The sequence below is a fragment of the Entelurus aequoreus genome, linkage group LG02, assembly GCF_033978785.1.
Source record: "Entelurus aequoreus isolate RoL-2023_Sb linkage group LG02, RoL_Eaeq_v1.1, whole genome shotgun sequence".
Lineage (NCBI taxonomy): Eukaryota > Metazoa > Chordata > Actinopteri > Syngnathiformes > Syngnathidae > Entelurus > Entelurus aequoreus.
Window position 1 is genome coordinate 60,446,954 of NC_084732.1, and position 23,273 is coordinate 60,470,226.

Genomic DNA, 23,273 nt, shown 5'->3' on the forward strand with positions numbered 1-23,273 from the left:
GGGGGGGGGGAGTAATCCAGGAAATCACATTGTAGAATTTTTTTATTAATTAAGTAGTAAATTCCTCTGTAAATTAAGTATTTGGTCACCTACAAACAAGCAAGTATCCTGGCTTTCACAGACCTGTAACTTCTTCTTTAAGCGGCTCCTCTGTCCTCTACTCATTACCTGTATTAATTGGCCTCGTTATCAGTATAAAAGACACCTGTCCATAACCTCAAACAGTCACACTCCAAACCACTATGGCCAAGACCAAAGAGATTTCAAAGGACACCAGAAACAAAATTGTAGACCTGCATCTGGCTGGGAAGACTGAATCTGCAATAGGTAAGCAGCTTGGTGTGAAGAAATCAACTGTGGGAGCAATTATTAGAAAATGGAAGACATACAAGATAATCTCCTTCGATCTGGGGCTCCAGGCAAGATCCCACCCCGTGGGGTCAAAATGATCACAAAAACGGTGAGCAAAAATCCCAGAATCACACGAGGGACCTAGTGAATGACCTGCAGAGAGCTGGGACCAAAGTAACAAAGGCTATCATCCGTAACACGCTACACCGCCAGGGACTCAAATCCTGCAGTGCCAGACATGTCCCCCCGCTTTAGCCAGTACATGTCCAGGTCCGTCTGAAGTTTGCCAGAAAGCATTCGGATGATCCAGAAGAGTATTGGGAGAATGCCATATGGTCAGATGAAACCAAAATATAACCTTTTGGTAAAAACTCAACTTGTGTTTGGAGGAGAAGGAATGCTGAGTTGCATACAAAGAACACCATACCAAACGGTGAAGCATAGAGGTGGAAACATCATGTTTTGGGGCTGTTTTTCTGCAAAGGGACCAGGACGACTGATCCGTGTAAAGGAAAGAATGAATGGGGCATGAAATCGTGAGATTTTGAGAGAAAACCTCCTATCAGCAAGGGCATTAAAGATGAAATGTGACTGGGTTTTTCAGCATGACAGTGATCCCAAACGTACCACCTAGACAACGAAGGAATGGCTTCGTAAGAAACATTTCAAGGTCCTGGATTGGCCGAAGCCAGTCTCCAGATCTCAGCCCCATAGAAAATCTTTGGAAGGAGTTGAAAGTCTGTGTTGCCCAGCGACAGCCCCAAAACATCACTGCTCTTGAGGAGATCCGCATGGAGGAATGGGCCGAAATACCGGCAACAGTGTGTGAAAATGTTTGACCTCTGTCATTGCCAATAAAGGGTATATAACAAAGTATTGAGATTAACTTTTGTTATTGACTTATTTTCCACCATAATTTGCAAATAAATTCTTTAAAAATCAGACCATGTGATTTTCTGGATTTTTTTTCTCATTTTGTCTCTCATAGTTGAGGTATACCTATGATGGCCTCTCTCATCTTTTTAAGTGGGAGAACTTGCACAATTGGTGACTGACTTACCGGTAATACTTTTTTGCCCCACTGTATATATATGTATGTATGTGCATGTATGCATGCATGCCTGCATAAACCAGGCAGTGCTCATCACAAGGCCAATACCATCCTCACAGTGAAGCATGGTGGTGGCAGCATGATGCTGTTTTTTGGCGGCAGGAACTGGGAGACTAATCAGGATAGAGGGAAAATGCAGCAGTATACAGAGACATCCTGAATGAAAACCAACACTTCCCATCTAATCTGATGGAGCTAAAGAGGTGCTGCAAACAGGAATGGGCGAAACTGCACAAAGATAGGTGGGCCAAGCTTGTGGCATCGTATTCAAAAAGAGGCTCTAATTGCTGCCAAAAGTGCGTCAAATTATTTAAACCCAATGCGGCCCCCTCGTCAAAGTTTGGAGACCCCTGGTTTATGGGGATAAATCCCTTTCGAAAAGAAGATGGTGAAAAGAAAAAAGATGTCAAGTAGTGTAGATTTCAGGGTGAATGGACAGAGGAATTTGCCTTCATGGAGAGCAGGTTCTGCGGTGTGTCAAATATGAAATGACAACAGTTTCTTAATGAAATGGTCAAATGTGAGGAGGCACTTCGATATGCATCGCATTAAAAATAACTAAGACATATCCGATGTATTATTGGTTTGCTTCAGTATACAATGTAGCAGTTATGAAGAATGATTTTAGAATTTTTATACTCTAAAATTGTTTGTCTTAAATAATGCACACATTTAGTTGTATTTGATGTTAAAAAAAAATATCATGGCTGTCACTGAAATTAATTTGAAAATATTTGGATTTCCAAAAATTATCATTTGGCGCTCATGGAAATACATTTTAAAATATTTGTTTCATGGCTCTCTTCAATCAATCAATGATCAATCAATCAATGTTTACTTATATAGCCCTAAATCATGAGTGTCTCAAAGGGCTGCACAAGCCACAAGGACATCCTCGGCTCAGATCCCACATCAGGGCAAGGAAAAAGTCAACACAATGGGACAATGAGAAACCTTGGAGGGGACCGCAGATGTGGGGACCCCCCCTGTGCGACCGGTGCAATGGACGTCGAGTCCATGGTGGATCTAACATAATAGTGAGAGTCCAGTCCATAGTGGGGCCAGCAGGAGACCATCCCGAGCGGAGACAGGTCAGCAGCGCAGAGACGTCCCCAATCGATGCACAGACGAGCGTTCCCCCCCGGGTCCCGACTTTGGACAGCCAGCGCTTCATCCGTGGCCACCAAAAAATGCAAAAAATGATCCTGACCTTTGGTGTATATTGAGCAAGGTTGACTGAAAATGTACAATTTAGGCCAAAAATATGTAGGCGATGCTTTAATTAAAATAAATCGGTGATAGTTAACCGCCAAACTTTGAAACGCGATGTAGCAAGAGAAGACTGTATGTTGTGTTATGTGTGTGTGAATGCGCATAAAAAGTCTTCAGATAATCGCAATCTCAATACTTCTAAGCAGGAAAATATTATGGGTTATCTAAAAAAGTAAATTAAAGTTGACTTGATCAGTTGTATTTTAAATGAATCACAAATAAAAATGCAACAAACTCAAAAAAAAAATTGTGTGATCATGGAGTGGTGAGTTACAGTTATTTATTTCAAAAGGACTTGTTCTCATTGTAATTGTTCAGGCTTTAGGGGATAATATGTGCACATTTGTGTTTTCAGTCTGCCAATGACTGGAGCATGGCACCAGAATCAGAGCCAGAGCAGAATGGAACCACTGTCACCGCACAGCTGAGGGACGCCATGGCGAAAACCCAAGAAGACAACCGTTAGTTGAACTCACTACTCTGTTCAAATCATTACACAATATCAGTTTGTAAATACAGTAGTTTAGACAACGGTTGCATACTTTATACATTCATTCATTCATATTTTATACATTCTAAATTTATATTTGTTAAAATGACTACTGTATTAGTTTCAACATTCAATAATCTGCTTCCAGAAATGTTTGTACTTGCTTTGGCTTTCAATGTTTCAATCTTCCTTGTTTTCAAACCTTGTTCCAAACCAGAACAAGAAGAAGGACCCAGCATCTATGGTCTGAGCACGTCACCCAAAGCCTCCATGGGTAAGCCCATTGGTTCTGATCTTGCTCACGCTTATTCTAGTCGTAAAGTCAAAGCTAGTCATCTTTGATGCCTGCACATTTTCTGTTGCCAACACAGACAAGAACACACCCTTTTTCATAGCTTGTAAAGGTACGCAAACAATTTCAATTTACACTCAGTCAGTCAGTGTAGTAACATTGCAGTGATAGTTTAATCACATTTCAGTCTGTCCGGGCGCTCTTCTATGTTCTTCTGTGCTCTTCTTATATGTCACATAAACCGGACATGACACTCCCAACACATTTTTTTGTTTATAATTTAAAAAAAAAAACAATGATTAAAAAAAAAATAAAACGGAAGAAGAAACATATTTCAAAACTCAGATAAAATTAATATTGTTCTGAAGTTGCCAGAACAATATTAATACACAACATATTTGTTATTTTACGAAAGTATATTGAGTAACTGTTGATTGTATTTTTTGTTTTTATAAACATTGGTTATAAGTGTATATCAAAACTTTGTGTGCATATTCAACAATACCGGGATAATTTTGATGACTAACTGTGATATGAAATTTTCATTGTTACATACCTGGTCTCTTCACTAAATTTATAACTTGTCACTTTTTTGTAAAAGAGTATCTAAAAGGGTCTGATTACTCGCTGGTTACAGCAACAATATTGCTTAGTTGGCAACGCTGATCACTCCTGTGTTTTCTTATCCCCTGGTAGACCATTTGCGTTGTCATGTGTTAATGACTGAAGGCAAACAGTTGGTGTCAAATCCCACACAAAATGTTTAGGAAACACAGCACCAAGAACTAGAAGGACACTAAAACACAGACTTACCTGAACACTGCTAAGCAGCACTGTAAAATTATCTCATTGTGGGTTTTCCATATTCCGCCCAGTGGACGTAAGGCTATTGTATTCACAAGAAGAAAAGACATGATTTTTTTGCCTGTGCCACTTCTCTCTGTAGTGGAAGAATGGTCACTTGATCTCATAAAATGTAGCTTAATCCCATTCGCTGCTTCTTGAACACTTAGTATCGACCAGCTGCGTATTTTGACAAATGATTGAAAATGTTTCACAGATTTTTCATTACAGTGATTTGCTAAAATCAAAAAAGTTAATCTTATTGCTCATTAATGTACACTCGGCACCCCATCGTGACAGAAAAAAACACAAATGTAGAATGTTTTTGCATTTCTAATGAATAAGAGAAACTGAAATATCACATAAGTATTCAGACCCTTTGCTTAGTATTGAGTTGTAGAAGCATCCTTTTGAACTAGTACAGCCAAGACTTTTCTTGGGACTGATGCAACAACTTTTTCACACCTGGATTTGGGGATCCGCTGCCATTCTTCCTTGCGGATCCTCTCCAGTTTTGTCAGGTTGTATTGTGAACGTTGTTGGACAGCCATTTTCAGGTGTGTCTACAGATACTCAATTGAGTTTGGGTCAGGGCTCTGGCTGGGCAGTCAAGAATGGTCAGAGTTGTTCCAAAGCCACTTCTTTGTTATTTTAGCTGTGTGCTTAGGGTCATTGTCTTGTTGGAAGGTGTACCTTTGGCCAAGTCTGACATCCTGAGCTCTCTGGAAGTTTTTTTTTTCCAGGATACTTCTGTACTTGGCCGCATTCATCTTTCCTTTAATTACAACAACAGCTGTTTTAAAGTGATCCCGAGTTTACAGCTGTTTTAAAGTGATCCCGACGTCGCAGAGTGATATAAGTTGACAGGCTGACACCTCAAATTGATCTCTGAACGGCGCAAGGTACGAAATTGTTGAAAAAACAAGTTAAAAGTGCCGCAAGTCGCTAAAGAAGTAACTGCCCTTAAGACATAAGAGGCGCTGACGTCAGTGACTGCCGCGATGCCAAAAGTTAAAGGATTGACTGGAAAGACTGATTTGAAGCTGGGCACAGGACATGATGGGATTCAAGAAGGGATACTACAAAAAATACTCCAGGAATTTAAAGAAAAAATGATAGAAAAATGGGAAGAATTGATGGATGGATGGAAAGAGGATATGAAAGAAATGAAAGAAGAAATTAAAGAAATGAAAAAAGAGAACAACTCCATAAATAAAGAAGCCATTGAAATGAGCAAACAAATGAAGATCCTTCAAGAAGACAACAACATGCTGAGGAACATCATAGATGAAATGGATCAGGATAAACGAATGAATGATATCATTGTGACAGGGCACCGAATTAAACCAAGATCCCATGCGAAAGCTGTGAATAATGAAGGTGAACCAGATGAAATGGATATGGTCTCAGCAGAACAGCAAGTGGTCAACTTTCTGCAATCAAAATAAATTAAAATTGACATTAATACCATCGAAACATGCATCCCACTGAACGGAAGAAACAACAACGCCACTCCAGTCGTGCTCGTGAAACTCGTAAACAGAAAATCTAAAATGGCATTGCTGAGACAGGGAAAGAAGCTGAAGGGAACAAAACGTAATGCTGGAATCGCCAAGAAAGCACGCGACTTGAGAAGGCAGGGGAAAATCCAGGGAACTTGGAGCGCCAACTGTAAAATCTACATCAAGCTGAATGGAAGTCCAGAAGCAAGAGTAATTGTTGTCCATGACATCAAGGACCTGGACAATTTTTAAAGTTTACACAGCTACCACAACAACGATGATAATGGACTCTGACAGAAAACAAGCACCTAAATTCAGCATCGACACTACTATGTTCCAAGGGACGACTAAACAAGAGGACCTAGATTCAGGATTGCATCCACCTACACTTATAGAGATTATTGAAACAACATCAAAGATTGTTGAACAAGAAAATATGGAACTAAAAAATTTCTGCAACAAAGATCACAAAAACCAGGATTTGGAAAATGATATAGTTACAGATACACATTTTTTCTCCCACATCAGTAATAGTTGTTTTTATTATACAGATGATCAATATAATAGCAACATTGAATGTGATAACAAATTGTCAATTATTCATTTTAATAGTAGAAGCTTGTATGCAAATTACAACAACATTAAGAACTTTTTGGAACACATCAACGAACCCTTCAAAGTGATTGCTGTCACAGAAACATGGATTGATGATCAAAAAGGAATAGATTTTGATCTGGAGGGATATGAGCTAAACTACATTAAAGATTAAAGTACCAATGATTGTCACACACACACTAGATGTGGTGAAATTTGTCCTCTGCATTTGTCCCATCCCCTTGGGGAGCAGTGGGCAGCAGCGGCGCCGCGCCCGGGAATCATTTTGGTGATTTAACCCCCAACTCCAACCCTTTGTTGCTGAGTGCCAAGCAGGGAGGTTATGGGTCCCATTTTTATAGTCTCAACAGAACCAACAAAAATGGAGGAGGAGTAGCTGTGTACGTGATGAAGAACCTGAACTACAAAGTGGTAAAAAACATATAATTTGCTATAGATAATATCTTAGAATGTATAACCATTGAAATCATGTCAGGAAAAAAGCAAAAACATATTCATCAGTTGTATATATAGATCACCTAAGTCAAGTATAGAAACATTTGAAGAATGGATCAAGGCAACTTACATGGACAATGGTCAAAGAATAATGTTCTTATGTGGTGACTTTAATATTGACTTATTGAACCCCAACAAGCAAAAGTCTCTTCATTGATACAATGTACAGCATCAGTCTATATCCTAAACTACAAGTGGTCTACTTATAACCAACGTTAGTGATCATCTGCCAGTTTTTACAATATATGATGGAAACTACAAGAAGAACATGGAAGACAAAAGGACATTTCGAAGACTATGCACAGAGAAGAGGATGACTGCCTTCAAAATTGAGCTACAAAAGCAAGATTGGGACAATGTGTATAATGAAAAAGAGGTTGATGAAGCATATGAACATTTCTTAAACAAGTTCATAATACTTTATGACAAACATTGTCCATGGATACAACTCAGTAACAAGCAGAGAAAGAATAATCAACCATGGATGACAAAAGGATTAAAAAATGCTTGTAAGAAGAAGAATACACTATAGAGAAAATTTATAGCACAAAGAACTATAGAGGCAGAAATTAAGTACAAAAAGTATAAAAACAAGTTAACAGACATACTACGATCATGTAGAAAAGAATATTACAGTGAATTATTGGACAGGAACAAAAATAATATGAGAGCAACATGGGGCATCCTCAATAGCATTATTAAAAATGGAACTAAGAGGGACTACCCTCAATACTTCTTAGATGAAAATAAAAAAAATGACAACATAAAGGAAGTAGTTGAAAGCTTCAATAATTATTTTGTAAATATTGGACCAAAATTGGAAGAAAGGATTCCAGACCCAGTTCCAATTGAGGACTATAATGATACCATAGAGCGAAATCCCAACTCGTTCCTCAGTAATGTGACACAGGAGGAAATAGTTACAATCGCAAAAAAATGTAAATCTAAGACTTGAACTGATTGTAACGGAATTGATATGGAAACGATAAAAAAGGTTATTGAAGAGATCTCAGGACCATTAATGTATATTAGTAACCTATCATTTCAAACAGGTACATTTCCAAACAAAATGAAAATAGCTAAAGTTGCACCAATTTATAAGACTGGAGACAAACATCAATTTACAAATTATAGACCTGTTTCTCTACTTCCACAATTTTCTAAAATCATTGAAAAACTGTTCAATAACAGATTAGAAAGTTTCATAAATAAAAATAGAATACTCGAAGAGAACCAATATGGATACAGAGCTAATGTTTCAACTTCAATGGCTTTAATTGAAATTACAGAAGAAATTACCAATGCAATAGATAGTAAAAAATGTGCGGCAGCGGTTTTTATGGATCTAACTAAAGCATTTGACACAATTAATCACAATATTTTAATCAAAAAACTAGAACGATATGGCATCAGAGGGTTAGTCTTAAACTGGATAAGAAGTTATCTAACGAACAGGAAACAATACGTTAAGCTAGGCGAACACACGTCTACAACGCTAAATATATCCTGTGGTGTACCTCAGGGATCAATACTAGGACCTAAATTATTCAATCTCTATATAAATGACATTTGTAAAGTTACAAAAGATTTAAAGTTAGTATTATTTGCGGATGATACAACAGCGTTTTGTTCAGGAGAGAACACACAGGAGATAATACAAATAATAACAGAAGAAATTAACAAATTAAAAAGATGGTTTGACAAAAACAGACTATCGTTGAATCTTAGTAAAACTAAAATAATGATATTTGGTAACAGTAGAAGAGAAAGTGAAACACAAATACAAATAGACGGAATAGAAATTGAAAGAGTAAATGAAACCAAATTTCTAGGTATAATGATTGATGATAAATTGAACTGGAAATCTCACGTAAAAAATATACAACATAAAGTTGCAAGAAACACGTCAATAATGAATAAAGCAAAACATGTTCTAGACCAAAAATCCCTTCATATTCTCTACTGCTCACTAGTGTTACCATATCTGAGCTACTGTGTAGAAATATGGGGAAATAATTACAAAAGTACACTTCATTCATTAACGGTGTTACAAAAAAGATCAGTTAGAATAATACATAATGTTGGATATAGAGAACATACAAACCCTTTATTTATTGAATCAAAAATACTGAAATTCCACGACATAGTGAATTTGCAAACAGCTAAAATTATGCACAAAGCAAACTATAACCTGCTTCCCAAGAATATACAACAATTCTTCTCAAAAAAAGAGGAGAAATATAATGTTAGAGAAAAACGTAATTTAAAACATTTGTTTGCACGTACAACACTTAAGACCTTCAGTATATCAGTATGTGGAATTAAATTATGGAATGGATTAAGCAAAGCAATCAAACAATGTACTAATATGATACACTTCAAGAAACTCTTCAAACTTAAAGTGTTTACAAAGTACAAAGAAGAAGAACCATGACAAACATTCTCAATTTATTTCATCCATCCATTCATTCATTCTTAAAGTAATCTTACTTATCTCATCATATGAAATATGACTTACTTCACCAATTATTATTATTAAATTCTTACTATTATTTATTTATTTATTTTTATTGTGATTACTTATGGAGTTTATTGTGAAAAAATTGTGAACAGGAAGTGAACAAAAAGTTTTGCAACTGTTATGTAAAGAAAAGGGGTAGGATTAAATAAGCTCTGCTTCTTCCTACTCCTTTTCGAACATGTTGAAAAGAGAAACTGGAAATTGTGATTTATCATGTTGTATGCTTGCATGTTCGAAATAAACTCAAACTCAACTCAACTCAACAAGTCGTCCTGTCCCTGCATCTGAAAAACACCCCCATTGCATAATGTTGGCACCACCATGTTTAACTGTTGGGATTGTATTGGGCAGGTGATGAGCAGTGCCTAGTTTTCTCCACACGTCGCTTAGAATTAACGCCAAAAAGTTAAATCTTGTTCTCATCAGACCAGAGAATTTTATTTCTCATTGTCTGGGAGTCCTTCATGTATATTTTGGCAATCTCTACTGCAGGCTTTCACATGTCTTGCACTGAGGAGAGAAAAAGGGGGCCTTTAAGGGGACTATTGACTTATTTTTTTCTTTTAAACATTGTGTATAATAAAAAAGAATAATGAAAATAATTTATATATTGATATTGTTAGACCACCATCCTTTGCTTTTGTCTGATTATAATTGTGATCAATAAAGTAATCATTTAATGATTTAGAAATTTCTAAGTACTAGTATCAGCATTGATAACAAGAAAAAGTGCTTTGTACACTTTAACAGAAGTGTAGGTAGAACCATGTTACAGCAGAAAGTAACCAGATATAAACATAAAATTAGCAGGTAAATTAATAAGAGTTTTGAGAAAATAATACAATTACGCAATATGTTACTGCATATATCAGCTGAGCCTTTGTAACCCGTTTTGAAATGGTTATATTATTTATATGCCAAAGACTGATATGTATCGGTATTTTACAAGGATGCAATTTATATATTGCAATAAAGATTTTAGGTCATGTCGCACATCCTCACATCAATGTTGTCAGCCATGAAAAAGTATTTATGAGTGTGAGTTTGTGTCACTCATCGTCAACGTGCTCACATCCTGGTATGTTGACTATTTTGCTGCTAGCGTTTCATACGCGGCTACACTAAGACAAATGGGAACCAAAGACGCACTCCAGTGCTCATAGCTGTCAACTTAGAATGTTAAAGATGAAAAGCTTGTCGGTCCATCAGTGTCAGCCACAGTCTTTGTTGAGTCTCTTTACTTATATTCTCACACATTCATGAAAGGACAGGCATAGCTGCAAGTGGTGTTTGAGCTAAACCTTGACCATGTTTACTGTCATGGAATAAATTTGGATGCCACTGACGATGAAGGTCAAAATACATGTTTGTAATGCTGTGAGTTGAGGTTTTTTTTCTTATGAGAGTAGATGAATAGTCCACAAAGCAGAAATAAGCTTTAGTTTAACAGGTTGCAATTCATTTATACAGATGTTAAGCCATCCATTATTGGGAAGAAGAAGCCAATGACTGCCAAAAAAGGAGTAAGTGATTTATTTGTATATTTCACCAACTAACAATACACCCATTAACTGCGCTACTATCATTGCTGTTAAATATCTTAATGCAAACAGTGAATGCTATTTTCCTTCAATGCAGTTAGGTGCAAAGAGAGGCCTTGGTGCCCAGAAGGTGAGCAGTAATAATTTTACGGAGGTGGAGAAACAAGCCCAAGTTGCAGAGAAGCTACGAGAGGAACAAGCCGCCCAGGCAAAGAAACAAGCAGAGGAGTCCATGTCAGTATCTCAATGATCTTCTGTGAAATCCTTGTTGTTATGACTGAATTAATCTGGAACCTGTTGTCAAACCATCCGATTGGAATCCCATTTTTTTGTTTTTTGCAGCGTGGCCTCGATGCGTTTGGCGTACAAAGAGCTGGAGATCGACAGGAAGCTTGAGGAAAAAAAACTGAAGAACATGGAGGGCAAAAAGAGGGAGCAGGCCGAGAGACTGGGCATGGGCTTTGGGAACAGAAGGTGACATCTCAAGAGACACATTGTTGGCATTCAGACATCAGTGTTTGGTCTTATAAACTTGTGCAACTCCAGAGGAAAATGTCATTGTATACAATACAATTTAAGGAGGGCGATATATAGTATGATATAATATTTACTGTATGTATTTATTTATTTGTACAAACCACTCTGAGTTGCTAGCACAAGCACTTACCTGCCACTTGTGTATCGTTTTCTCCCCCCAACACCTTATCATGCCCGCCCCACTATATAAGAAGTACTGGTCTAATGATTATAAAACTCTAAAGGATATCTGTATTTCTTGTATGCAAGCATGTTTTAGCACAACCAACAGAGGGCAACCAATATATATCATAATTTTACCTCGTTGAGCCTGTTAATTAATTCGAGCAGTGCTCCCACCTCGCTGCAGGCTTGTGTATTGTTCAAGAATGAAAAAAGATGCTAATACTGGAAGTCTCTTAACTCTCAGGGCACCCGTGACATTTCACAGTCTCCCCCAAGGGGGGCCTGCCCCATTATTTGAGAAACACAGGTGTAACTGAAGAAGGTAATGTGTCAAATCCTAACAGTAAAATAGATATACTATAAATATAGGAATGACTAATTAAATTATGTAGTTTAATAATTATGTCCCAAGTAGGGCTGGGTGTCGTGGCGAGTTTCTCAAAAGCGATTCGATTTTGATTCATAAGGTTCTAAATTGATTAATCACGATTCGATACGATCCAATCCACATGTAAAAATATGTCTGAAAAGTGTGGCAAAATACAAATGGAGTTTGCACCATACGTTAAACAGTTTAAAAATCCTCAACTCTGAAAAGTTCAATTTTGAAATAAAGGATTTGCAAGTGAAAGTCTACTTGCACTGCAACATTCAAATTGCATTAAGGTATTGTTTCTGCAAATGCCAAGTGTCCTGGTGCCAAGTGCACATATAGACACCCTTATGTTTGAACATGGTGTTTGTTATGAACAATCTGTGACAAGCACAAAAGTCCAATAACAAAACACCACTCTGGTTCAGATCAGGACGGCTGTTTCTCCCAATCAAGGCTCTCCAGGTCTCATGTCGTTGCCAACATAAGCGTTGAAGTCCCCCAGTAGAACAAGGGAATCACCAGAGGGAGCACTCAGTACGCCCTCTAGGGACTCCAAAAAGGGCGGGTACTCTGAACTGCTGTTTGGTGCGTAAGCACAAACAACGGTCAGGACCCGGAGGCGGGGGGAAGCTACCCTTTCGTCCACCGGATTAAACTTCAACGTGCAGGCCCTGAGCTGTGGGGCAACAAGTATTGTCACCCTCCGCTTGAGAGAGTCCAGCCCCTCCCGGGAGGCCTGGTTCCAGGGCCCTTGTTGTGCGTCGAAGTGAGACAGACTCGATCCAGCCGGAACTTCTCTCCCTTGCGCACCAACAGCGAGGTGACATTCCAGGTCCCGGTCCTAAGAGCTTGCTTCTGTAGCCGAGGATCGGACCGCCAAGGGCCCTGCCTTCAATTTCCGCCCAGCTCACAGAGCACCTTACTTCTATGCCCCATCCTATGGGTGGTGAGCCCATTGGGGGGGAGGACCCATGTTGGCCGTGGGCTACCAGACGCTCACCATCCAGCCTCAACTGGCTCCAGAGGATGGCGTCGGTGACCCGTGTCCGGACAAGGGAAACCATGGTCCTCTGTATTGTGTATTCATAAAAGTATTTTAGCTGCTCTTTGTTTGGTCCCTCACCTAGGACCTGTTTGTTATGTGAGACCCTACCAGGGGCAGAGAAGCCCCGGACAACATAGCTCCTAGGATCATTAGTAAATATGTACGTAAGCTATTCTTCTGAGTAAATATGTAAGCTACTCTTTTGAGACTCTTATTTTGTTGGCACAGTCAGAATATAATACACAGCAATCTTATTATAAATGCAGGAAGTCTGCGCTTGGATGTTCGATAAGTCAATTAACCGGCGATAAAGTTCAGTTGAGTTTCAGTTTATTTCGAACATGCTTACGATACAATGTAATGCATCACATACATCCATCCATCCATCCATCTTCTTCCGCTTATCCGAGGTCGGGTCGCGGGGGCAGCAGCCTAAGCAGGGAAGCCCAGACTTCCCTCTCCCCAGCCACTTCGTCTAGCTCTTCCCGGGGGATCCCGAGGCGTTCCCAGGCCAGCCGGGAGACATAGTCTTCCCAACGTGTCCTGGGTCTCCCCCGTGGCCTCCTACCGGTCTGTCCGGCATCCTCCCCCACCATCGCAGCCAACTCACCACCAGGTGGTGATCGGTAGAAAGCTCCGCCCCTCTCTTCACCCGAGTGTCCAAAACATGAGGCCGCAAATCCGATGACACAACTACAAAGTCGATCATGGAACTGCGGCCCAGGGTGTCCTGGTGCCAAGTGCACATATGGACACCCTTATGCTTGAACATGGTGTTCGTTATGGACAATCCGTGACGGGCACAAAAGTCCAATAACAACACACCACTCGGGTTCAGATCCGGGCGGCCATTCTTACCAATCACGCCTCTCCAGGTTTCACTGTCGTTGCCAATATGAGCGTTGAAGTCCCCCAGTAGAACAAGGGAATCACCCGGGGGAGCACCCTCAAGTACTCCCTCGAGTGAATCCAAAAAGGGTGGGTACTCTGAGCTGCTGCTTGGCGCGTAAGCGCAAACAACAGTCAGGACCCGTCCCCCCCACCCGAAGGCGGAGGGAAGCTACCCTCTCGTCCACCGGGTTGAACTCCAACATGCAGGTTCTGAGCCGGGGGGCAACAAGAATTGCCACCCCAGCCCGTCGCCTCTCACTGCCGGCAACGCCAGAGTGGAAGAGAGTCCATCCCCTCTCGAGAGAACTGGTTCCAGAGCCCTTGCTGTGCGTCGAAGTGAGTCCGACTATGTCTAGCCGGAACTTCTCCACCTCGCGCACTAGCTCAGGCTCCTTCCCCCCCAGCGAGGTGACGTTCCACGTCCCAAGAGCTAGCTTCTGTAGCCGAGGATCGGACCGCCAAGTGCCCTGCCTTCGGCTTCCGCCCAGCTCACATTGCACCCGACCTCTATGGCCCCTGCTATGGGTGGTGAGCCCATTGGAGGGGGGACCCACGTTGCCTCTTCGGGCTGTGCCCGGCCGGGCCCCATGGGGACAGGCCCGGCCACCAGGCGCTCGCCGTCGTGCCCCAACTCCGGGCCTGGCTCCAGAGGGGGGCCCCGGTGACCCGCGTCCGGGCGGGGGAAATCTGAGTCTCGGTTCTTGTATTTCCATAGAAGTCTTCACATACAGTCGTGGTCAAAAGTTTACATACAGCAACATACATAATACATTTTGGTGATGTAGAAAAGTTACAATCAAATCAAATTAGCTTCATGGCATGGCCTCTTAACTTCATGTGAGTGATCATGATTGACGACACCTGTTGACTTCTCTGAGCCCATTTAAATAGGGCTCATGTGATGCAGTCATTAGACTCGGTTATAAACGCGACAATGGGAAAGTCAAAGGAACTCAGCACAGATCTGAAAAAAACGAATCATTGACTTGGAACAAGTCAGGAAAGTCACTTGGAGCCATTTCAAAGCAGCTTAAGGTCCCAAGAGAAACTGTGCAGACAATTGTTCGTAAGTATAAAGTGCATGGCACAGTTTTGTCACTGCCACGATCAGGAAGAAAACGCAAGCTATCACCTGCTGCTGAGAGAAAATTAGTCAGGATGATCAAGAGTCAACTGAGAACCACCAAAAAGCAGGTCGACAATGAATTGGAAGCTTCTGGAACACAGGTATCAGTGTCCACAGCCAAGCGTGTTTTGCATCGCCATGGACTGAGAGGCTACCATGCAAGAAGGAAGCCCTTGCTCCAGAAGGGACACCTTAAGGCTCGTCTAAAGTTTGCTGCTGATCACATGGACAAAGATAAGACCTTCTGGAGGAAAGTTCTGTGGTCAAATGAAACAAAAATTTAGCTGTTTGGCCACAATACCCAGCAATATGTTTGGAGGAGAAAAAGTGAAGCCTTTAATCCCAGGAACATCATTCTTACCGTCAAGCATGGTGGTGGTAGTATTATGCACTGGGCCTGTTTGGATGCCAATGGAACTGGTGCTTCACAGGGAGTAAATGGGACAATGAAAAAGTAGGATTACCTCCAAATTCTTCAGGACAACCTAAAATCATCAGCCTGGAGGTTGGGTCTTGGGCGAAGTTGGGTGTTCCAACAGGACAATGACCCCAAACACACGTCAAAAGTGGTAAAGGAATGGCTAAATCAGTCTACAATTAAGGTTTTAGAATGGCCTTCCCAAAGTCCTGACTTAAACCCCATTGAGAACATGTGGACAATGCTGAAGAAACAAGTCCATGTCAGGAAACCAACAAATTTAGCTGAACTGCACCAATTTTGTCTAGAGGAGTGATCAAAAATTCAACCAGAAGCTTGCAAGAAGCTTGTGGATGGCTACCAATAGTGCCTTTTTGCAGTGAAACTTGCCAAGGGACATGTAACCAAATATTAAAGGCCTACTGAAACCCACTACTACCGTCTGATAGTTTATATATCAATAATGAAATCTTAACATTGCAACACATGCCAATACGGCCGGGTTAACTTATAAAGTGCAATTTTAAATTTCCCGCTAAACTTCCGGTTGAAAACGTCTATGTATGATGACGTATGCGCGTGACGTCAATCGTTGAAACGGAAGTATGCGGACACATTGTATCCAATACAAAAAGCTTGATTTTCATCTCAAAATTCCACAGTATTCTGGACATCTGTGTTGGTGAATCTTTTGCAATTTGTTTAATGAACAATGAAGACTGCAAAGAAGAAAGCTTTAGGTGGGATCGGTGTATTAGCGGCTGGCTACAGCAACACAACCAGGAGGACTTTGACTTGGATAGCAGACGCGCTAGCCGCCGACCGCATCTATGATCGGGTGAAGTCCTTCGTCGCTCCGTCGATCGCTGGAACGCAGGTGAGCACGGGTGTTGATGAGCAGATGAGGGCTGGCTGGCGTAGGTGGATAGCTAATGTTTTTAGCATAGCTCTGTGAGGTCCCGTTGCTAAGTTAGCTTCAATGGCGTCGTTAGCAACAGCATTGTTAATCTTCGCCAGGCTGGGAAGCATTAACCGTGTAGTTACAGGTCCATGGTTTAATAGTATTGTTGATCTTCTGTCTATCCTTCCAGTCAGGGGTTTATTTCTTTTGTTTCTATCTGCGTTTAAGCACGATGCTATCACGTTAGCTCTGTAGCTAAAGTGCTTCGCAGATGTATTGTCGTGGAGATAAAAGTCACTGTGAATGTCCATTTCGCGTTCTCGACTCTCATTTTCAAGAGGATATAGTATCCGAGCTGGTTTAAAATACAAATCTGTGATCCACAATAGAAAAAGGAGAGAGCGTGGAATCCAATGAGCCAGCTTGTACCTATGTTACGGTCAGAGCGAAAAAAGATGCGTCCTGCACTGCACTCTAGTCCTTCACTCTTACGTTCCTCAGCCACGAATCTTTCATCCTGGCTCAAATTAATGGGGTAATTGTCACTTTCTTGGTCCGAATCGCTCTCGCTGCTGGTGTAAACAATGGGGAAATGTGAGGAGCCTTTCAACCTGTGACGTCACGCTACTTCCGGTACAGGCAAGGCTTTTTTTTATCAGCGACCAAAAGTTGTGAACTTTATCGTCGATGTTCTCTACTAAATCCTTTCAGCAAAAATATGGCAATATCGCGAAATGATCAAGTATGACACAGAATGGATCTGCTATCCCCGTTTAAATTTTAAAAAATAATTTCAGTAGGCCTTTAACATTGCTGTATGTATACTTTTGATCCAGCAGATTTGGTCACATTTTCAGTAGACCCATAATAAATTCATAAAAGAACCAAACTTCATGAATGTTTTTTGTGACAAACAAGTATGTGCTCCAATCACTCTATCACAAAAAATAAGAGTTGTAGAAATGATTGGAAATTTTAAGACAGCCATGACATTGTTCTTTACACAAGTGTATACTTTTATACAACTTTTGACTACGACTGTATTTCCAGTTGTTTCATTACAGCACGTCTGAAAAGGAGTAGGAAGAAGCAGAGTTTATTTAATCGTACCTCTTTCATATCAGCAATTTTATCCCATTTCCTTGTTCTCTGTAACAAAACAGTGAATACATATATATTAAATAATCAATATACCATAGTAAGTAAACAAATATTAAATACATAAATAATCATTATCTAAAAAAAAAAAGGTTCAAGAAGTTCATAATTGTTGTTCTTTGTACTATGTGAACACCTGTAGTTTGAACAGTCTCTTAAACTGAATCATATTGGTGCTTTGTTTGATTTCTTTGGTTAATCCATTCCATAATTTAATCCATCATACGGATATGCTAAAGCTTTTAAGTGTTGTACAAGCATACAAATGTTTTAAATTTGATTTTCCTCTAAGGTTATATTTCTCCTCTTTTGTTGAGAAGATTTGTTGTACATTCTTGGGTAGCAGGTTATAGATTGCTTTGTACATAATTTTAGCTGTTTGCAAATGCACCAAGTCGTTGATTTGAATATTTTTGATTCAATAAACAAAGGGTTTGTATGTTCTCTGTATCCAACGTTATGTATTATTCTAATTGATCTTTTTTGTAACACTGTTAGTGAAGGAAGCGCACGTTTGTAGTTGTTTCGCCATATTTCTGCACAATAAGTGGTAGTAGATATGGTAACACTAGTGAGCAGTTAAGAATATGAAGTGATTTTTGGTCCAGAACATATTGATGTGTTTCTTGCTACTTGATGTTGTATATTTTTTACATGAGATTTCCAGTTCATTTTATCATCTATTATTACACCCAAAAATGTGTTTTCTTTTACACTTTCAATGTTTACTCCCTCTAATTGTATTTGTGTTTGACTTTCCCTTCTACTCTTACAAAATAACATTGTTTTATTTTACCGAGATTTTAAGAGTCTGTTTTTGTCAAACCATCTTTTTAATTTGTTTATTTCTTCTGTTATAGTTTTTATTAGCTTTTGTGTGTTCTCTCCTAAACAAAATGCAGTTGTATCATCTGCAAATAATACTAACTTTGTCATTTGTAACTTTACAAATGTTGTTTATATAGAGATTGAACAATTTTGGTCCAAGTATTGATGCCTGAGGTACACCACTAAATATTTTCAGCTCTGTAGAAGTGTGTTCGCCTAACTTCACGTATTGCTTCCTGTTGGTTAAGTAACTTCTTACCCAGTTCAAGACCATACCTTTCTAATTTGTTTATTAAAATGCTATGATTAATTGTGTCAAATGCTTTTGTTGAATCCATAAACACTGCAGCAGCAAATTTTTTGCTATCTAATGCATTAGTTATCTCTTCTGTTATTTTGATTAACGCTATTGATGTTGAGATGTTGGCTCTGTATCCGTATTGGTTGTCTGTGAGTGTTTCATTTTTATTTATGAATTTGTCTAATCTGTTGTTAAACAGTTTTTCAATAATTTTATAAAATTGTGGAAGTGGAGAAACAGGTCTGTAGTTTGTAAGCTGGTGTTTGAGGTACGACTTTTGTTATTTTCATTTTATCTGGTAAAAGTCAGTAAGTTTTTTAGTGTTAAATCATACTTCAAGAGCATTCATGCTTTTTGTCGCTTTCAGCAGCTAAGCGCGTTTGTAGCATAGCGAAATAAAAAAAAAAGGGGGTGATTTCTCTAGTCCTCAAGTGTCTTAGACTTTGTGCGGGGAGGCAGGGCCACTGACACACAGTGCAACTATTTAGCATGTAGCAGTTAACAAAGCCAAAATGATCACAAAACCACATGCCACCAAACCAATGTGGGAATATTTCAGTTCAAACATTTGGAACAAGATGAGCCTATCGACACCGAGGAGCCAGTTTGCCGAATGTGCGCAAATACCAAAAACCTTCACGCCCTCTTGAAACACAACCACTCGACAGTCCACACTCACTTCGCGTTTAGGTGAACACGCCATTGGTCAGTGTAAACAAAACTTACAAGACTCTCAGTTACAAATATAATCAATAATAATGTTTTAGTCAGCTGTTCATGTTGCATGAGCATTAGGTAGTGTGGTTCACTTCAAGAACGAGCCATAGCCGGCAAGTGCAGCTGTAAATCTCTGTTAACAAAATGCAATGGCGTCTCTTACTGGTATCTTAATGGTCCATGCGGAGAATCGAGTGATAATATAATGTTAATAAGTACCTCACTTTCTTTCTTTTTTTCACTTTTGCACGGCTTGTTGTTGACAGTTAACGTTAGGGAAGGAAGGGGGGTAATCGTTATTATGCCTTGTGAATCGATATTGCTAAAACTTAAGATATCGACCCATAATTGATCAAATCTATTATTTTACATAGCCCTAGTCCCAAGACTTGTGTCCATATTGTGTTTGTCAATGTTTTAACAGGTATGTTTTATGTTTCAGTGCTGTGTCGCATTCGGTGATGTCAGAGATGCAGGTGATTGAGCAGGAAACCCCAGTGGGAGCGAGGACTTCGTCTCGCTCCAAATTAGACATGTTTGATGAGCCGGGTTTCACCTCTGGACCCCCAAAGTACATGTTACACCCTCTAAGAATTTCTTGTTTGACAGTATTAAAAGTTTGTAATCATTTAAACTGATCTTCATTATGTTTTTTTGTTGCAGATATAAGGACAACCCTTTTACAGTGGGTGACAGTTTTGGATCCCGCTGGGATACAGAGGGGACTGCCTCTTTTACCGCCTCTTGGGCTTTGGAAAAAGAGGAACCCAAAGAGGAAGTCACCATCTCCAGTGTTCAACCCTTAGGGGAGAGGTATTTAACCAAATTTTTTTTTTTCTGTCTGTCATCCTATATGGGAAAGCAAGTTCTAACTGAACTGTACATCTGATCAAGACTTCCCAGCAGAAGGAAAGCTGAGGTGCCTGCTGCAGTGTCTGAGTCAAGTGAAGCCAGGCAGAAGTTTGCTAATGCAAAGGCAATCTCTTCCGACATGTTCTTTGGCCGTGAGAGCAGCGCTGAGGTGGGGCCGTCGTCTTTGGTTTCATTCCAAAACAATAACTTTACTGATGTATAAATTCAAACCTTAAGAAAAGGTCCAACTCAACTGTGGCAATTAGACGATGCACATAGAATGTGAACATCTCCTGTTGAAATATGGCATAATAAAGGGGAGAATTAATCCATGATATTGCAAAAAAAAACAAAACACTGCACATCGCCAGAAGAAAACCATACCCGCTGTGTAAAATGGTGGTTATAGAATTGTGCTTTGCTTACATACAATGTTGTCCTGTCAACTTTTCCTCAAAAATTCAACAGTTTAACTTTGACAAGACATAAGCACTTTTGGTTTCAGATGTCCCCTTGACCATTGATACAATGCAAGTTGTTATACGGTCAGTGATCAGATCAGTGCATACAACCGTGCAAAGATGAGTGAGGAGACATCGACTGGTGTGTTCGCTGGCAAATTTCCCTTAAAAATAAACCCTCAACAGGACTTAAAATAAAACAGTTGGGTAGTTCCAAAAAAAATAAATGACATGCATTCGAGTGTACCATTTAAGAAAGGTTTGTGTTTGACATTCTGAAAAAAAAATGGCAATTGTTAAACTAAAGTTTTTAATTTAAATTAAGCAAGCAAGAAATTAACTGCGATTAATCACGATGAATCAAAATTCCAAAGTGTGTTTAACTATCAGTTTATTGGGTACTTTTTCATCCTTTGAGGTACATTTCTGCTCTATTTTTGGACATAAATGTGTTTGTTACTGTGTTGTATTACTCTCAAAGTTTTAATTTCTAATACTTTAATATATCATCGATACACATTTTCGCCTAATAGAGTAGCTAAACCATTTAAAAAGTCCCCAGGGAGTTGCGTGTATAAAAATATTTTGATTCATATTTTTGTTTCCTTTTTCTGCTTGGATCTTTTAATCAACCTCAGTCCTAAATAAAAATAGAAACTATGTAATATTTTAATTTTAAACTTTGAATGCCCATTTGATCTAACTATGTCAGTTTTTTGTTTTTTTTGAAAGATTTGCATAACATGATTTATCATTCATACAGTAAATGATAAAGGGCTTATGTACTGGTGTAAAGATAAGGCCTAAATATACACAAAATTAGGAGTAAAATGTTTTATGCACTTTCCACTCCATGGGGACTTTTTCGTATGATTTAAATTTGAGGGTGCTACCAAGAATATTACCTCATCCTTTTCTGTTAATCCAATAGTAGATTGTTTCTTTATATGGGTGCTTGTTGGTTCTCTTTTAGAAGTGTTGTTTTAGACCTGCGCCATGAGTAAAGTGCCTTCACATAACCTGTGTTGTTACTGGGCGCTATAGAAATAAAATGTACTTCACATGGATGGTTAGATCAATAATTTGGTTGACTGTGTGGAAACTGGTGGTTGATTAATTGTGCCCTTTTAATAAGTTTGACTTTGTTTCAAACAACAGTAGATAAGTAATTGTTTCACCATGACCAGTGTGACAAACAGGCAAATAATTGTTTCTTGTAAAACCTGTGGAGATTAGTGGCGTTGACAGGGCTTTCTTTTTCTTCTTCAGTATGAGGCAAAGACCAAACTGGACAGCATGTCTGGAAGCACGTCCATCAGTTCAGCTGACCTGTTTGGAGATGGCAGTGACCACAGAGGTAGGGCATGATCACGGTCACTCACCTCTCCTTTGAAAACCTTGTCTTTGATCTGTCAACTGATGACCTTTTATTGCATTCCTGTTTCTCTCGGCTTCAGGACGGGCATCAGGGTTTGACAGTGTGCTCCCCGCCGGTCCAGATATCACACAGTTCAAACAAGGAGTGAAGACCGTAGCAGGAAAGATGGCTGTCCTTGCCAACGGTGTCATGAATACCATCCAGGTGAGGCTTGAACATTCTGGACGACTGTGGTTGGGGTTTTAATTGAAGCCACTTAAGTTCAGAAGGTTTCAATTCTAAATTTTAAGTGTGGGGTTCCCCTGGTTGTGTTAAAGTGTGGGTGGTCACAATAGGGTTGTTGTTGACTGGCAAACAACCATGCTGCTTAACAAATTAATCATTGGTCTGTCTGTTGGCAAAACAACTTTTCCTGTGGAATTAGACAATCTTTGGGGGAGGTGTCAAGAGCTACTTAGTGTTCAGCCACACTGGGAAACAGAAGCAACCCTTTTGTGACCACCCCCAAAGGACAAACCCACTAAAGACATAACTAGGGGGACTCAACGTGTAAAATTGTAAAACTAAATAAGCATTTCGAAGGTAAAGTGAAATCACTACAACTAATAAGAAGAGTCCGGTTGCCTCAATCCAATCTTTGCCGTCTTTGTACAACCCCTGGCACAAAAGGATGGAATCACCAGACATTGAGGATGTTCATTCAGTTGTTAAATTGTGTAGAAGAAAAGTGGATAACAGACATGAAACAAAACTGTAGTAATTTCAAATGGCAATTTTCTGGCTTAAAGAAACACTAAAATAAATCAAGAATATTAATTGTGGTAGTCAGTAACAGTTTAAATTAGGGCTGCACGATTAATCAACATCAAATCGACATTGAGGTTTTTTACCGCAAGCGATGGAGGTTGTTTTTGTTTTTTATCCGCCGTCACCGGCATTTGAGGGACAGACAAGTTCGCCAATCAGAATTGTTCAGCCTTGCGTCCTTTTGCCTGCTGGCCAATCAAAAGTGTTTAAAGGAAACAGCAAGTTTTTGTGCTGCAGCCAGTACGCTAATAACAAACTCTGTTAAGTCCTTGTGTGTTT

At 39.6% G+C, this 23,273-nt stretch overlaps 1 protein-coding gene across 1 annotated transcript in view; it reads left to right on the forward strand.

Annotated features, from left to right (window-relative positions):
• The window catches only part of LOC133636392 (ADP-ribosylation factor GTPase-activating protein 2-like), a 43,679-nt gene that overhangs the window by 14,582 nt on the left and 5,824 nt on the right, over positions 1 to 23,273 (forward strand). Inside the window, exons 6-15 of the mRNA XM_062030387.1 lie at positions 3,090 to 3,195; positions 3,442 to 3,498; positions 10,963 to 11,015; positions 11,131 to 11,267; positions 11,376 to 11,507; positions 19,939 to 20,067; positions 20,160 to 20,309; positions 20,391 to 20,517; positions 22,079 to 22,166; positions 22,267 to 22,391. Of these exons, the coding sequence (XP_061886371.1) occupies positions 3,090 to 3,195; positions 3,442 to 3,498; positions 10,963 to 11,015; positions 11,131 to 11,267; positions 11,376 to 11,507; positions 19,939 to 20,067; positions 20,160 to 20,309; positions 20,391 to 20,517; positions 22,079 to 22,166; positions 22,267 to 22,391 (1,104 nt within the window). The remainder of the gene's footprint in view (positions 1 to 3,089; positions 3,196 to 3,441; positions 3,499 to 10,962; positions 11,016 to 11,130; positions 11,268 to 11,375; positions 11,508 to 19,938; positions 20,068 to 20,159; positions 20,310 to 20,390; positions 20,518 to 22,078; positions 22,167 to 22,266; positions 22,392 to 23,273) is intronic.